Source organism: Zonotrichia albicollis, chromosome 1 (assembly GCF_047830755.1).
Source record: "Zonotrichia albicollis isolate bZonAlb1 chromosome 1, bZonAlb1.hap1, whole genome shotgun sequence".
NCBI classification, from domain to species: Eukaryota; Metazoa; Chordata; class Aves; order Passeriformes; family Passerellidae; genus Zonotrichia; species Zonotrichia albicollis.
The window spans coordinates 145,821,639-145,839,313 of record NC_133819.1 but is presented as its reverse complement, the minus strand read 5'-3'; the positions used below and the strand labels follow the sequence as shown (position 1 = coordinate 145,839,313).

The 17,675-nt window shown below is 45.7% G+C and overlaps 1 protein-coding gene across 2 annotated transcripts in view; it reads left to right on the top strand.

Annotated features, from left to right (window-relative positions):
- Window positions 1-9,078: 9,078 nt before the first annotated feature.
- The window catches only part of ADCY8 (adenylate cyclase 8), a 115,692-nt gene continuing 107,095 nt past the window's right edge, over window positions 9,079-17,675 (top strand). For both annotated transcript variants that reach the window (XM_014264426.3, XM_014264428.3), the window contains exon 1: window positions 9,079-10,084. In XM_014264426.3, the coding sequence (XP_014119901.1) occupies window positions 9,164-10,084 (921 nt within the window). In that variant the 5' untranslated portion in view covers window positions 9,079-9,163. The remainder of the gene's footprint in view (window positions 10,085-17,675) is intronic.

Sequence of the window (17,675 nt, the reverse complement as noted above, 5' to 3'; positions counted from 1 at the left end):
ATTATTCTGCAAGAATACCTTTCTGCTTATGCACCACAATGTTTGTTTTCCCTGCAACAACATGACATTGTTGGCTCAATTTCAGTAACCCCCAGATCATTTCTTGCAGAACTGCTATTTAAGCAGCTGTTCCCCATCATGTGCCAGTGTAACCGATTATTTCTGCTTATATGCAGTGCCTTCCACTTGCCCCTAGTGACTTGCATCTTCTGTTCTTTTCCTTGTTTTTCTTGCCTATATCTTGAATTAGACAGTATTATTTTTAAATCTGGTTATGCCCTTCAACTACAGGTGCTACTGTTTGTCCTGGTTCTTAGTAAGTACAGCATGTATTCCATTACACAGGCTTTTAACTCTGGTAGACATTTTAAAGCATAAATAATGCAGTGCCACTGAAGTTAAAAAGAGTCAACGATCTATGAACACAGATAAAATGGTCCACCAGGATGTTTGTTAAGAGTTTCTGAATATAGCTGTCTAAAACCTGGAAGCTGAATGACCAGGAGTACATTTGCTGTTGTAGTGGTATTGAATAGCTCTCAGTTGAAATCTGGAAAAAGGCCTCCATTTTCTGTCCTGAATTTGTGGCACTAAAGCTTCACCACTGTGACAGCCTCCTGCCTCTGTAAAAATAATGAAATATACTGTCTTTCCCCCTAAATACTTATATATTTCCTCACCATAATTCCTGAAGAGATCTCAGAAGAGGTCAGGTGCTATAGAAAGCCATTGCTTAACACAGTGGTCACTGGTTCTTCACTATGTCTAAATGGTATGTCCCATCCTGGGCTGCAAAACCATTGGAAATGAAAACTTTTTGTTAATACACATTTATCAGGAGAATTATGGAATGAGGTTGTATTCACAAGCTAAAATCAAAGAAAAAAATCATATGCAAAAGCTTGGAGCAATCAAACACACTGGGCTTTCATTTCAGAGGCATCTCTCACTTTACAGTGTGAACTGTACTAGAGTAACACTTGGGATCAACAGGCAGCAGTACCCCAGTTTCTTTTACTGCCAAAATAAAATATCTGTCTGAGCTGCTGTATGTTGGAAACACCCACTGTAAATGTCTTGGTTAAAGAGATGCCAAAAATCTTAGAGCAGAATGTAGTGCAATAGGGAATTTCCTTCTTACAAAGCACTGGAATTTAAGATATTTTGTCTCCCATTATGACTACAGAATAAATAATTTTGTGTACTTCCTCATATAGCTGAGAGCAGCCACAACCATTCCCTGTGTAAGTTATTGATGGTGCCTTTGTAAATAATATTAATCACAATAAAATTATCTATAACTTTATTCTCATATGGAACTGTTTAACTTGGATTTAAAGCCCTGTAGGTGTCATAGGCATTCTCTGTGATTGTTTCCTTGAAAATATGTTTGGATGTTTTGTAGGTCCCTTGCAATGAGATTATGTTCTCCTTTGTTCTAAGCAGCCTCACAATGTTGAGCGCAGAGTAGATGCAGGCTTTAAGATTGCTATTGCCTTTTCTTGTCATGTAAGAGAAGATGAAATTAATCTCATGTGTAAGGTAGACCACCTACAGACCATTCTTAAATCTTCATCTTCACCAAAAACCTGCTATTGCTATCAAAAGGAAATCAGATTTAATCTTCCACAGTAAATCCTGCAACACTAGAAAATGACAGGTGTTGGTGATTTAGAGAAATTCAATATCAAATAGATAGCTCAATCATGAATCTATTATCCTCCCCCCACACCAAGGAAGATGTTAGTGAATGTAAAAACAAGATAATGGAATGGAGAAACAAGTACTCTGCTGAGCCCATACACATTAATTGTATCATTTCAGAGAATGACTAAAGACTGCCATGAGTCAACAATTCCTCCTAAACATTTTGTCTAAGCACACCTACCATCCCAGCTTGACTGGCAATGAGCAGATTAGCATGCTTTAGTTATGATGGTAGCTCAGTTTGAAATAAATCACTATTAACAGCAGCACACCAGGCATCAGTGTTCTCTCTGCCATATAACCAGTCATTTAAAGGGTTATTTTGCATACTCTCCATTTCCTAATGCAAGAAAACTTCCAAAAGAAGATAAGAGAGTGAGGGGCAATAGTTGTATAGGGAAAAGAACTGGCTAGGAACCCAGCTGAATTAAACCCTGTGTTTATCTACAGGCCAGCAAACTAGAGTCCTACACATTCACATATGCAAAGTATCTGATGAAGCAATGTTTCAAAAACGTTGTCTTTCAAAAACCTGCCTGGCACCCTGTCAACTCATCAAAGAGCTGCTTGAGAACTCAGCTCAGGAGTCTGATTCTAAGATGACACAGTGAAAATCTTTTTCAGCCCAGATTCCCAGCATTTTTGTAATTTTACCATCCTTGAACGCCAACACACCTGGAAATCCAAGTGACAGTCCCAGGGCTCCCAGTTTCCCAGGTTCATGAAACAGGAATGCAAAGAAAGGAGTTCTCAAGAGTCTAATAATTGTGTTCATATTTTATTTAAAAACTGAACAGAATTCCTTTCCCCCAGACAGAAGAAGGAGGAGAAGAAACAAAAGGAATTTCCTTTCCCTTGGAAATATGAAGGTTTCTACATTTTGTTCCTGTTCCAAGATTTAATGCACATTAGCACATGCATACACAACCCTAACAGACTTTCCCCTCTTTGAAGTGGCTGACAGGGGGATTTCCTCTTAGGATATGTCTTATACTGTAGTTACTGCAGGATACTGATCTGGATGGATTCAAAATCTCATACAATATAACATTTCCCTATTTGAAGCCTAATTAGATTTATTGTATACATCCACAGGAAACATCTCCATCCTGTAACAAGAAAAACACTTAGATATCTAAATGTTAAACCCTTTAAAACAAGGTAATTATTTTTTTCAATTGAAAAAGTTATGCAGAATAGACTTATGTGTGCTTTTTAATGGTTTTTGTTTCTTTCAAAAGTCTCAAATTCAAGTCTCCTTTCTAGTATTAATTTCAGTTGTAGTTTCACTAATCAGACTATCACTCCTACAACTTGCTGCTTCAAGAAAATAAAGAATAAAATGTTTGTAAATGGATCATTTTCTGTGGATTATAAAGATTACACTTTAGAGATTAATTTATTATTAATTTCCTTTTAACTTCTGTTGCAGTTAACATGTAAATCAAAGATCTTTTGTATTAAAAGGAAAAAAATATCCCTCCTTCAAAGGAAGCCCATGAAGCTTCAAGAACCATCTAGTGCTTTGTAAAAAGTGTGATTCATTCAGCAGTGCAGGTGCTTCAGGGATTTACAGCATTACAGGAGAGTGATGGTGTGCACAGGAGAGAGCCATGAGCCAAGAAACAGCTGTTCTCTAAAACCTGGTTGGGAAAGGGTGACAGAACTGAGGAAAACTTCTGGACAGTCCAGAAGGCAATGAGAAGGACAGCAGTTTTGTTTTGGGAAAGGTTTTTTTTCAAATTCTTTAAGCTGCCCTTGATTCTGACTTAGGGTAAAGGTCTTCCTTTCCTAACATGGAAGAACATGTTAGGAAATTATCTAGTCTTTATTTTTTTTGCTTTGGTCCATCATGTCTCTTCTCTGGCTCTGAAAGAAAACCAAACCAAAACCCAACCAACCAAAAAACAGAAACAGTCAGCCAGACTGTCATCCACAGCAAAAAATTGAAACAATCATTTGAAAATGAAAAACAAAAATTCACTGTCTTAAAAATGCGGATTTCTTCAAAGACCTAAAAATTTCCATTGCTTTTAGAATTGGTTGTCTATACAGACCTCTTTTATTTTTAGTACAAAACAGCAATCCTGGTCAGCAGCAGTGCCCAAAAAGTCTTGGGAAAAAGATTTGCAGTGGTCACAGCTGCTAATCCATTTTCAAAACCAGAGCAATAGCTGTGTGGGTGAGGAAGGAGTGAACCTGGAAGAGAGAGGAGGAAAACACAGCTCCAACCATTGGTTAAAAGGCGCATTATTTATCTCAAATCCCTTATTTCTCTTCATAAAATCCCTGTGCTTAGACCATCTTCTGACTTTTTTATGTGGAATGCGTGTCTGTGAATGGAGGGAGAGATAAGAAATTTATTTGCATGTGAGGGAACTGCTGCTTCACAACATGGAGAAGCAAAAAATTGACATGTCTTGCTGCCTCTTTATACTCTGGCATAAATTTTTTCTTTTATTTTTTGGTCCTTTTATTTCCCCCTGCTTTATGGCATCACTGGGGTATGGCTTTTATTAATTAGTCTGAATGCTTTTACTAACCAATGTTAAAATTTTCAATCTGTTCTCTTATGTCCTGTTTGCTTTTGTATAGACATCATATTGAGATATGCATTCATCTGCGGAAAGTGATAGACAGGGTTTTTAAAAGAAGATTCAATCAGTGCCAGAAGTTTTTGTGGGGGTTTTTTTGGTGTTTTGGTTTTTTGGGTGGGTGTTTTTTTGGGGATTTTTTGTTGGTTTTTTTTTTTTTTTAGTATTAGAACATCTAAATTGTTGACTTGTTGCCAAGGACAAGAGGAAAAAAAGAAAGAGGGAGTTACAGGAACAAAACCCCAAACCACCAAAGAGGTAAGGAGATAATTCCAAGATAATTTGCTCATATTCTGTCATTTCTGTCATTACTCAAGATTCACTTTTCAGATACAATGGCTTTCTGTCAATTATTTGTTTTTCCTTTCTTAAATGGCTTTGTCAAAAATTTATTTAAGTAAAAAAGATGTGTAATAACACAAGTGTTCCTTCAAAATGTGTTTGATATGAAGCCATCTTTATTGGAGAACCCTAGAGAGCTTTGCAGAGCATGGTGCCAGGTTTGCAATCCTGAGGACATAAATAGTCCCACTAAAATGAATGAGATCATTATTTGTATGATTAAATATCATAACATTAAACTGTACATAAATGCTACTGTTGTGGGTAGAGAGGGGGAAGGAGGAGAGGAATGTGACATAAACTTTCAGGTGACAGAAGAGGAATGAATTCTGCCTGATTTTTCATCCTTCAAAAGCCTTCTAGTGACAGTATTATTTTTAAATGGCTTTTAGTGATTTTGTGACACTGCCAAGTCATTTAGCTCTATTAAAATAAAAAAGGAAGAAGAAATCCAACAGCAGCAAAACCAGAATAATGCACAGTATTAACCTAGTGCCAACTGAGTTTGGGACTCACAGGGCTTCGTGCCTGTGTGTGAAATTACCTTGTTGGACCCCCAGTCCATCCAGCCCTCATTGGCAAACAGGGCTTTGGCAGAATCACCCCTCTCCTGCTCCCCAGGATGGTCAGGCTTCTTCCTTGCTCTGCAGAGCCAAGAGCATTGCTGCAGTGGGGGCCAATGCTGAGATCTTGTCCCCTTCTTGGTGACCCTCCACAAAGGTGCCCAGTACCTGTGGCTGACTCAGAAATGAGCACACTGCTCTGCACTGCTGTGCCATCACCACTGAGCAGAGAGTAGGCTCACCAAACACACAGATGGCACAGAGCTGGGGAGGGCTGCTGGCATGGAGGAGGACAGGTTTAGTTTTCAACATGTTCTATTTCAAATTTGGCATGCAGGGTGGAAAAAACAATGCATTCCAGTGAGGGCAAAGGCAAGATACTTCATGTAGGCTGTTATGCACATATGGAGCAAGCAACACTTGTCCAGGCCTTGAGGACAGCAAAGTTTCAGTAGGTCATCAGTTCTGGATAAGCCTGTGAATGTCCCAGGATGTATAAATAGGAGTGCAGATCATAAAACATAGTCCTAGATATAAGACAACTTTCCAGTGTAGAACCAAGTTTAGCTGCATGAATTTCACAGAGAGGGAAGAAAGAAATAAAATCATGAAACAAAAGTATATAATCAAAACCAAACAAAAAAGATCAGAGATCTATAAAATGTGACCCATGGGGGGAGGAAAAATGACTGAAAATATGTTATTTTGCCTAAGCAATGAGAAGGGGAAGAGGGAGTGGATAGAAGAGGCATTCATTAAATATGTATAGACTACTGCCAGGATAATCTGTTCTCTCTGCTCATGGTGGACAGGACAAGAAGTGATGTGCTTAGTGAATGCTGCAAGAAATGTTCAGGGTTAGATATGAAAATGATAAGGATGGAGAAGCATAAAAATAGACTGCCTGGGGAGGTATTGAGCCTTTATCACAGGAAAAATGATGAGAGTAGAGTTCACTCTGCCATGAGGCAAAGGAAACTGCCAGCAGTGTGATTCAGTGCATATAGTAACATTAGAGAACTGGGATGTCCCTATCTTGATTTCATCTTATCTCTTTTGAATGGGTGTCTCCTTAAACTGCTTTATATATTTGTTTCCTTTTCCTTTTATTTATCATGATGTGTGTTGAGCAATCTAAATTAGAAAGATGCTTTCTTTCTGTGCTCTGAGGTAATAGTGTTAATAATTATGAATTCTTTCATTAAAGAAATATATAAGGTTTTGAGTAAGATTTTTCCTCTTATAGTGTCATTTTCATCTTGAAGTAATGCTACAATTTCCGTTACTGGCTTTATCTAGGAGCAAGGATATGTGTCTTTATTACTAATGTTAGGGGTTAACCCTTTCCAGGTTAGCAGGGTCATGCTGAAACACAGTAAAGACCAAGCTCTGTTCACAAAAATGCCACTCTCCTTATCTGGGCTCTGGAGAACAAGAATTTCCTCTACTTACATTTGTACAAAACCTGCCTCGTGCATGGGATGCAGACTTGGCTTGAGTTCCCGAATCTACAGAAACAATCAATGAAATCCTTCCTAAATCTCCATGTCTTCCTGACAACAATAATAACAATAATAACAATAATAACAACAACAACAACAAAAGGAAGAAGAAGAAGAAGAAGAAGAGAAAGAGGAAGAGGAAGAGGAAGAGGAAGAGGAAGAGGAAGAGGAAGAAGAAGAAATTAATTAAGCCATGGCAGCTGGAAGGGTGTTCATGGAGGCTTAGACCCACTGGAAGTCAAGCATCATATGCCTTTTCTAAGCACCCCAACTCCCAACAAGCCCGAGCTCCTAATAGGGTAGCACAGCTCTTTTCCAGGCAGGGCCTTTGTCCACACTACTGCTGTTAGAAGGCAGCTGCATGTTTATCTCAAAGAGTTCAGCAGGCATCACTCTTGTCTTTTGAAACACAAAGAAAACTCCTCTCCCTTAATTTGCCATAGTCTAATGCATAGACTATATCTGTTTCAGCTGCTTCCAGCAGCATAGCTTCAGCTCCAAAACTGGAGGTTTCAGCCTTTCCCCCAGGACAGGGTTCAGACACTTGAGCAAGGTTTACTTTGGGCAGGGGAGGAATGGAAGAGATAAAGATAGCTACCACTTCCTTTCCAGGCTGTGCCACCATGCACAACACATCCAGGTTTGCTGGCACAGAGTGAATCCACAAGCAGAGGAGCAGGAACAATTTCATCTGCCAGCATGGGGAGTGAGGAGTGGCTTTATATCTAGTCTCTGTGCAAGGGACAGATTCTGTTATTTCTCCAGTGTTTTTAATGTAAAAGCTGTCAGGATAGCTTCATAAAACATTCACTTAACACAGGATGGTTAGATCCACAGTCCTGGCAGTGACTTCACCTTTCTGAGAAGGTTTGAATTTGCTCAGGCAGAGGTGGAGGGGTTCAGGGGCTCCCTGACCCTGGGCAAGTGTGGTCTCTCCATGCAAAGCCTGAGCATCTTCCTTGTGGCGGGGCAGAGGGATGCCGGGCTGCAGCACCAGCTCTCATTGAGCGCTGTGTAGGATGCACCTGTCAGGCAGGGCGGGATAGTCCGGGGCACTTACAGAAGGGCAGCTCAGAGAAACCTCAGTGACGCTTGAAGGAGCCTCCTGGGGCCAGGGGACCTGCTCTGCGGCAGCCCCCGCCCGCTCTCCGCCTCCCAGAGCCGCGGCTGCGGCTGCTTTAACCGGGCCGGGGGGGTGCTGGCAGCCCCGCCGACGTGGCGGGCATCAGCTGACCGCGCCGGGCTCTGCCTCCTCCGGGCCGCCCGCCCGCAGCTCCACTCCGGCGGCGGCGGCGGCTCCGCCGGGCTCGTCCCGCGGCTCCCGGGAGAGCATCCGCCGCCGGCTCCTCGCAGCCCCGCAGGCACCGCGCTCCCTGCGCTTTGCCCTCATCCCTTCCCGCTGCTCCTCCTCCTCCTCTTCCTTGCCGCCGGGGAAGCCCCTGTGCCGGAGCACTCCTGGCCCGCGGAGAAGTTGGGATACTCCCATCTGGCTGCCCAGAGCTCTGAGTTTAGGGCGGGATTTTCATTCCCCGCTCTTTCGATTTTTTTAGATTTGGCGTTTGATGTGATTTTTCTTTTTCTCCACCTTTCTTTCTTTTTTTCCCTCCTTTTTTTTCCCGTTGCCAAGCAAGCCGAGTGTCTGCGATGGATGGGAGCCCCAATTCCCCCCCGGGCAGAGGCGGCCCGTGAGCCAGGGGTATGCCCCGCCGCCGGGGGAAAGCGGGCGGGCAGCCCCCGGCCGGCGGCTGTGGCGCCGTGACCGAGGATGCCCGAGACCTGGCCGCTTCTCCCCTCCTGCCCGAGCTCGCGGCGCTGCCGCTGACCGCAGCCGCGGGAATTACAGCAACTCCCGGGCACCAGACCTCGGAGCGGAGCCCCGGGATCCCCGGAGAGAGGAGCTGCCCGCCGTGACCGGCTCTTCAAGGCGGCTGCCCCCACCCCTCCGTGCCTCCGGCCTCCGGATGGGGCCGAGGATCGCCCACCGGGCAGCGGGGCTGCGCCCGTAGATGCTCCGCTCCTCCCTGCTCCACCTCCTCTCGGAACCCGCGGCTCGGTTTCACCCCCGCGCACCGCTCCGAGGAGGGCGCGAACCGAGCCCGCCGGGGCGCCGGGGCTGCGCTGCAGCCGGGCTCCGCGGGATGCGGCTCCGCGGGGCGCCGCGGGAGCGGGCACGGGGCTCGGGCCGCCTGCACTAAGCAGGCACAGCCGCCCCCCGGACCCCGGCCAACCAGCCCCGCCGCCAGCCGCACCGCCAGAGCCAGGGACCTGCCGATAAATGTGATCCCCGCACGGCCGCCCCGCCGCCGCCACCCGCCCTTCGACATCCCCTCCCTCCTCTTCTGCGGTTCCATCCCTCCCCCCGCTTCCCTCCCCAAAGACGGTGGGTGCCCCCCCGCCCCTGTCCGCCCCCCCCCCCCGCCGCCAGCCGGTGCTCTGCCCCCCGCCAGTCACCGCCATGGAGCTCTCGGAGGTGCGGTGCTTGAGCGACAGCGATGAACTTTACACCATCAACAGGACTCCCCCCGGCAGCGGCAGACCCCAGCGCCTGCTGTGGCAGACTGCCGTGCGCCACATCACCGAGCAGCGCTTCATCCAGGAGCACAGCAGCAGCAGCGGCGGCAGCAGCAGCGGCGGGGGCAAGGGCTTCAGCTCGGACGAGACCTGCTGCCCCAACCACCACCCGCACCCGCCGCACCACCTCCGGCGGCAGTCGGCCGGACGGAGTTTGGGCAGCGAGCGCCACAACAACGGAGGCACCAAAGTCTTCCCGGAGGGCACAAGCAGCAGTGGAGACTTGGGCTTTTTGCCCCTGGACTGTGCCCCCAGCAACTCCGACTTCTTCCTCAACTGGGGCTATACATATCGCGGGGTGATCTTCCCCACTCTCCGCAACTCCTTCAAGTCTCGGGACTTAGAACGCCTTTACCAGCGCTACTTCTTGGGTCAGCGGCGCAAATCTGAGGTGGTCATGAACATCCTGGACGTGCTGACCAAACTGACCCTGCTGTTCCTCCACTTGACCCTGGCCTCTGCTCCCATGGACCCCATTAAGGGCATCCTCTTGGGCTTCTTCACTGGCATTGAGGTGGTGATCTGTGCCTTAGTGGTGGTCAGGAAGGACACGACCTCATACACCTACCTGCAGTACAGTGGTGTTGTCACTTGGGTGGCCATGGCCACACAAATTCTGGCGGCAGGACTGGGCTGTGGCCTCCTTGGGGATGGCATTGGCTATGTGCTTTTCACGCTTTTTGCGACCTACAGCATGCTCCCGCTGCCACTCACCTGGGCCATCCTGGCTGGACTGGTCACCTCTGTCCTGCAGCTCGTCATGCAGCTGGTTATCCCCAGGTTGGCCGTGACTTCTCTTAACCAGGTACTGTGGTGAGGAAAGGGTGGGAACAATCCTCTTTCTACATCACCCTGAGGGAGAGGAGTTGTGGGGGGATGTCCCAAAAGATCCCTTCCCTTTTAATCATGTGCTCAGAAGTTCATTACCTGGAGGGGAGATCATAAGCAAAAATCAACCTTCTTGTCTCCTCTTGTTCAGTCTCCCATTGCCCATCCCGATGTCTCACCTCAAGCTGGGGGTTGGGACTTTCTAAGCACCCTGTCCCCTCTGCTTGTGTTCACTACATTGCTGTCTCTTGAAATAGCACTGGGGAGAGAAGCTCCTGGGGCAAGTGGGGAGGATAGGTCATTTATTATTCCCCTTCCTGACTTCCAGCAGTAGTTTGGGGTTTGAGATGACTCGTCTTCGCCGAACTCTCCCAGTGTCCCCATTTTACTGCTCATGCATTTTAACTCTGAATCTGCTGGGGCATCTGGTACTTTTATATGTGAAGGGTAGCTTGATCTGAGCTATGGGAAAACAGGAGCAAAGCATGCTGCTCTTCTGCAAGGAGAAACCAGTGAAAACTCAGTGAAGCCACAGCAAAGCTTCCCTGAGAGATTTGGTGTGAGATCCTAGACTGTGTTAGAGGACGCTAAGAAGCCTTTTCTGCCGGTGGTCAAAGGACAAACAATGTTGTGCTGAATCCTTACAAGTGATGTCTAGGACAGAGTGCTGGTTACGTGGTGGAGTGTTGTGTGGTGCAGACTGCTGAGAAGCACTGATCAGGATAGGTCTGAGGGGTTAAAAACCAGGTCTCACCTGACTTCACACATAGATGACTTCTTCCACAGTACACTGAGAATGCATCAAACTCCCCATATACCTGCAAGGCAAGAAATAGTGTGTACTAGGACAACTTAATCCTGGAGATTCTTGCTGCTCCCTTTTCCCTCCCTATTCAGACTGTCACATCTCAGTGCTATCAATATTTCATAGCAGATTATCATCTCCATTTGGCTTGCTCCACAGAATCGGGGAGGAAAGGGTGGAGATACTGTCAGATAATCCCAAAAGGAGGGAGGGTACAGAGGAATTTGTTGCTGATGGCATGTTATTTATATGAGTGTTGGGATATGCACCTGGGAAGTGACTGATCTTGCACCTGGAAGTTTGATGTCCATGATTCTTGGGACACATCTACCTTCTTAGACCCTGGTCCTCCTGAAACCCCTGCCCATCCCTGCCCATGCCCTTACTACATGCACTTGTTAGCTGTGGGCTGCCTCACCTCATGTCCCAGGGATTGGGCTCACCCTGCTTTGGGAAAAACCACCCCAGTGTGTTGTGCGGGGCTGAGCCCTGTGAGACACTTAGGCTGTGGCAGAGTTGTTGCCCAGTCCTTGGTGATGTGCTGATGAATGAACTGCAGCCACATGCCGTGTCCTACTCCCATGCACTGCTGCTGCTGTTAGTGACGGGTCAAAAGCTGTGTGAGTTATGCTGATTTTTTAATTTACTTCCGTGTCCTCTCCTGGGGCTGTGAGTAATGTGCTGCTATCTCATTACGCACCAGTATCACAGCTGTTTAGCGCTACACACTCACAACACACACATTTCCCAGGAGAGATACTAGTATCTGTGTTTTGCAGCCAGTTGTGTGAACAAACTGCCTTGGAGCCATGCACAATGAGAGATTACCAGCCAGATGATTGCTTTCATGAACTACACATATAAATCTCCTTAACGGGGTCCACGCAGCTTCTCACACGTCGGTGCTGATTTACACCGGCAGCCCAGGGACCACTTAACACAGCCCGCCGCTTCGGCCCTTTGCCTCCAGCCCCTGCGGGACAGGCCGGACCCTTCCCCGCCCCGGGGCGGCTCCCACCCGATGCCAGAGGAGCTCGGAGGCCTCGGGGAGGCGCGGAGGGCAGCGCGGGGTGCGCGGGAGATGCGCGGAGCGCGGCCCGAGCGCTGTCCGCCCTCACGGTGCTGAAGGCGGCGCGTCGCGGCCCGGGGGCTCCCTCCAGCGGTCCGCGGGCACCGGGGCTCCCTCCAGCGGCCCGCGGGCACCGGGGGCTCCCTCCAGCGGCCCGCGGGCACCGGGGGCTCCCTCCAGCGGCCCGCGGGCACCGGGGGCTCTCTCCACAGGCATCGCGGGCACGGGGGGCTCCCTCCAGAAGCATCGCGGGCACCGGGGGCTCCCTCCAGCGGCCCGCGGGCACGGGGGGCTCCCTCCAGAGGCATCGCGGGCACCGGGGGCTCCCTCCAGCGGCCCGAGGGGGCCGGGGGCTCTCTCCAGCGGCCCTGCGGGAACCGAAGCCTCCCGCCCTCCAGCGACCCCGCGGGGACCGGGCCCGCCCGCGACCCCGCGGCCCGGACCCCACGGCCCTCAGTCTCCCGGGCCAACCCTCGCAGGGCGGGCAAGGGCTCGGCCCCGGGGAGCCTTGTATTCGCTTGTGTTCCCCGGGCGAGGCACAGCCCTGCTTTGGCACTTTGTAACCTTGCACCATTATCTTACTTTTGGCAGAGAATTGCTGAGCCCTCTCGAGTGTTAGAGGATGAGGGCTTTTGCAGCTGGTGAAGGATGTAGAACTGTTGCTTCACAGGTGAAGACAGATAATTTAAATGACTCTGCCATCAAGGTTAGGTAGAAATCTTCGGGCCAACAAAACTTTCCTCCTCCTGGAGGCAAAACATTCTCTTTTATCACAAGGCTTATTTTCTCAGGTAAAAGACAGCATTTTCCCTTCAAAGAAGCTTTACACGACTAAATGAACTATTTGATTATGTAGCAATATCTGTGAGCATCTTGCTCTGCCTCAGGATGCAGACAGACAAACTGGAAAAAACCCAGGAATTAAAGTGTGCAATGAAAGAAAAAGGAGATGGTAAAACTCTGATCGTGCTACAAACAATGGGGTTTCTACTGACTTTTTTTTTAATCTAGATTTTATACAGGGAAAATACTGAATTCACTTCCAAAAATACCAAAAAAAGTCTTGAGTCAATTTAGTACTGTATCCAGTAGCATCCATGGGCAAAATGGTTGTGACTCTCTTCTCAGTCACACAGGTATAAGACAGCCATCTGTCTAAACTCATAAAGCTGCAACAGTTTACACCAGAGGAAAATCAAGTGCTTTGATATGTTTTCCCCTAACCTCGTAGTTAAGTTTACTGACTAAACTAGGTTTCACTGACAAGTTTGTTTAGAAGCAGGTCAAACCATTACTAATGCTTCATGCAATCATGCAGTACTGCTGCCTGGTTTGCTATTTGTTGTAGTTTTCATGCATTATATGTATGAATACAAAAAATTTATTCTGTTTACCTTTCTTTTCTTGCAGTAATTCTTAAGATGTCACCTGAGTTTTCTTTCCTAGCATCTTAGAAAAAGGTGAAGGAGAAAGACTTGAAATTAGATTTTTGTAAAGTAACAAGAACAAAAACCCAAACATCGACTTACTAATTTCAATCCTGCTAAGTGTTGAGTATTTCTGGGGGGATATGATCACTCTTAAACCCATCTAACTGCAGCCTGAAATGCTGAGAAATGTGCTGCTGCTCAGCTTGAGGGGAACCATGGAAAAGAGACTGATACCATGACTTGGGTAAAGCCTGCACTGATACCGATTAAAGATTGGGTCAGGAAGCAAATGAGAATGATAGACCTTACTGGTAAACAAGTGCAGTGCATGGATTTGTGTGCCTGGCCAGATACCATGACGGGGGAGTGTTTGTCTCTGATCTTCCCCAAAATGAATGTTTTATTTGTATTGCATTTATTTTTACTTTTTCCTGGGTAACAATGTATGCAATCCAAAATTTCAAAGACCACATGTGTTTCACGCGTATGGGGAAGAACAAACAACTCAGAGCTACTTCATGTTATGTAACATAGGCAGATGATAATATAGACATGAGTTTTGACAGGCTTGAAATTATGTAAGCTACACACATCCTCTGGATTTTAATCCTCTGCCTTTGCATTCTTCATTCACATGAGCAAATTCCACCAGAGTCAGTAAGACTACTCTCATTACTACATCACATTTATAAGGGATACTTTGCAGAACCAAGTCCTAAATTATGCATATTAAATAAAACTTTAAAAATACATTTAGAAATAACCCTAAGGTGGATAATACTAAGGCTGGGTAAACTCATTCTTTTTCCTCTATCTTTCCAAGCTTAGACAGTTCTGTGAATTATTTTTTCCTCGCTTATTTTTTTCCCAGATCCTCTCTGTGTGTTATTAATAGAGGGAAAGCAGAATTTATGAAGTCACAAGGAGCCCTACAGAGATAAATCTGTGTAATTTTACAATGGAAACTGACAGCTTCTGCATGCGAATTTCAGTTGCATGTTTTCCAAAATCTGATCATAGATATCAGTATATGAGTATATGCAAAAACATACTCTCTTCAAAATTTCTGCTAAATGCTTGTGGAAAATCTATCCAATCTGTAAAAAATAAGGACATTTCAAAGTTAACTACCATTTGAGAAGCAGCATCAAAGCACTCAACCTTTCTCCTCATGTTTGATTTTGTAGCATTATTTGCTATGCATTTTTCTGCCAATGTCTTTTGTGGGCTACTTATAAACTAAGTGTGTGATTTTAGACTGGATTACGAACTGCTTTCCTTTTATATCCTGTAATATCACCTGACCAGTATCACTGGGTCACAGCTTAATTAGATTAACATTGGATACACTTTTCTTTGGAGTGGCTGCATCATTGTTGTGCTAAGTAGGGCAAATGCACTAAGTATATTTACAATTTGATGATTAATTGCCTCCAATACATAGGAACTCAGGCAAAACCATGAATGAAACCTGCTTTCATCAGTGAATTTCAGCTTACAGCAGTCAGTGTGCTTGCTTTCACTAAAACTTACCTCACTAGATTTGATATGATTTTTTTTTCTGCTGTCAAGACACTTCTGTGTTGCTGTCAAGGGTTTGTTTATTGCTTGTTTGTTGTTTTTCATGGCCTAGAAAGAGGCATGTGCTCCAAAGCAGCAACATCTAATGGGAAATAATCACATAGCAGAGCACTGCTCTTACAGCTCACAGTTAACAGCAGATCATGTTTGAATGATCCTTATTAGCCTGTACAGAAGTCTGAAGGGGATAAACATCTCTAGTTCAGCTTCTTACTGCACTTCTCAACAGTTCAATGATGTCATGGGAATAGGAAAGAGAAGGCAAAACTGGAGCTGTTCAAGGGATTAGTCTTTTTCCAGAAGGCAGGGAAGGTTGAGGGTAGAATGACTTCTCCTTACCTTTTCATTATTCCCAGAATATTTGGCTATGCAGGAGATAAACTACAGCGTTTCACATAAAAGGTGAAATTTAGTAAACAGAAAAGAAATTACACTTTGAAATCAATGCTTGGGTTGATGGAAACTCCAAACCTGAAAATCCTTACTCAGCCCCTGCCTGGCACTCCATTCCTGTAGGCACACTATGTGTAATGGTCTGGGCAAGTGGTCAGTGCCATGGTGGGCAATGGACTGAAAGGCAGCACCCAAAGGGTGGTGGCAAGTGGCTCCTTTTCAAAACGGCAACTTGTCACAAGGGGAGTTCCCAGGGAATCAATATTGGGCTCAATGCTGCTTAATGTTTTTATTAGTGATCTGGAAGATGGGATCAAGAGTACCTTTATTAAGTTTGTTCACGGTCTGAAACTGTGTAAGGAAAGGAGAAGCCCCCCTGCAGGAAGATCTGGATTGTCTGGAAGAGTGGGCTAGCAAGTACCCTATGTCCTTGTCAACAAGGAAAAGTGTAAGATGTTGCATCCAAAAAACATAACCCAGGATTGCAGCACAGGCTGGGAATCTGCCTGGCTGGGAAGCAGCTATATAGAAAGGGATCTTGGAGTCCTGGTGGACAACAAATTCAGAATGAGTGACCAGTGTGCAGCTGGGGCAGAGGAGGCCAGCAGGAGGCTGGGCTGCTGACATCCCCAGCAGAGATCAAGAAGTCATTAGCTCACTTTATTCAGCATTTTCCTGGTCTGGAATACTGTGTTCAGTATTATAATACTGTGTAGGTTTGGTCCCAGCTATACAGAAAAGATGTGGCCTGGCTGGATAGATTCCAAAAAGAGGCCACAAAGATGAGCAAAGAAGGGAGAAGCCAGATGTATGGGAAAAGGGTGAGAGAACTTGGTTTGATCAGCCTTGAAAAAAGGAGGCTGAGGGGAGACATTTTCACCCTCTAGTATTTAAAGGACGGCAACAAGGATCAGACCTTTCTTACAAGGAGTCTTATGCAAAAGATGAGGGGTAATATGTAAAAGTAACTCTTGGGGAGATTATGATTGGACACAAGATGAAAAATGTTTGCAATGAGAATAAACTCTCCAGGGAAGTGGTTGATTGACCTTTTACACTTTTAGGATTCATCTGGACAGGATGCTGGGCCATCATGTCTAGACTGTGCTTTTGACAAGAAAGGCTGGACCAGCTGATCCTGGAGGTCCCTTCCAAACTTGCATTCAATGTCTCTGTGACTATATGATCACATTTCTCTAAGTAGAGCCTTCTTGCCCTTAACTGTACTTCTGTTTCTGTGCACCTCATGAAGTGTCTCAATAACTCGAAGTTTCCAGGCAGTCTACCCTACTCAGTGTCCAAACACTGTTCTTCTTGGAACACATTTTGCAGTTGTACTACACACAAATCACCTGTCCAATGTCAAAGTCAGTAGAGAAGGTTATTGTGTTCTTCCTCTGTATAACAAATGTAATAATGAAAATATTCCTGGGATGTGGCAGACCAAGGTTTGAATCCCTTTTTCCCTAGAGGGGATTGAATTCTGTCTCTCTTACCTCCCCAGAGAGTTTCCAAAGCAAACCCATTCCTAGCACAACTGTTCTTCTGTGAAGATAAAAGTTTAAGATTCAATGTGAAAAAAGAAAAATTTAAAAAGCAATAATACTGACTCTGTAACCAGCTGTTTATGGAATTCATCACTGGAGGTGTTCTTACTCAACATTTTAGTGTTTTATATAATGTTGTTAAATCATTCCTTGAACACAGGTCCCAGCCAGCAGACTGTACAGTTTGATCTCCACTCTGACGTGATGAATTTTGAACCTCTTTTGCAGAGTGCTGAAAAGCCCAAGTATGTGGGGGAAAACATCACAGTGATTCTGTAAATCAGGGAAACGAAGAGAAATTAGGGAAAATTTAGGTTTTAGACATACTCTCTGCCTTTTATAGTTGCGGAGTCTTTTTGCATACTGTGTAAGGATCTGTAAGAGTATGGTGGCATTCAAATAGGCTTCTGAATTGAACTCCAGTAGTTGTGTGTCTGCAAATGAGTTGCTCAGTAGCCTTGCTTTGTGGCTTATGAGCCATTTTTTCTTCATCTTGCCTTTCTTACAAAGACAAGTTCTGTCACTTGCTATGTTCTTGGTGCAGTGCAGCTTGTACCTATCAGGAGTGCAGAAAGGACTGTAAAGTTTCAGTCTGACCCAAGGAGGGAGATGAATGCAAATGACTGGGTTACTGCTGCAGTGAATCTTGAGCATTTTGTTAGCAGTCTCAGCCATTCAAACCAGGGATGGAAGAAACCATCAAAAGTGATGAAGTACAAAAAATCCTGAGGATCTGGCATTTC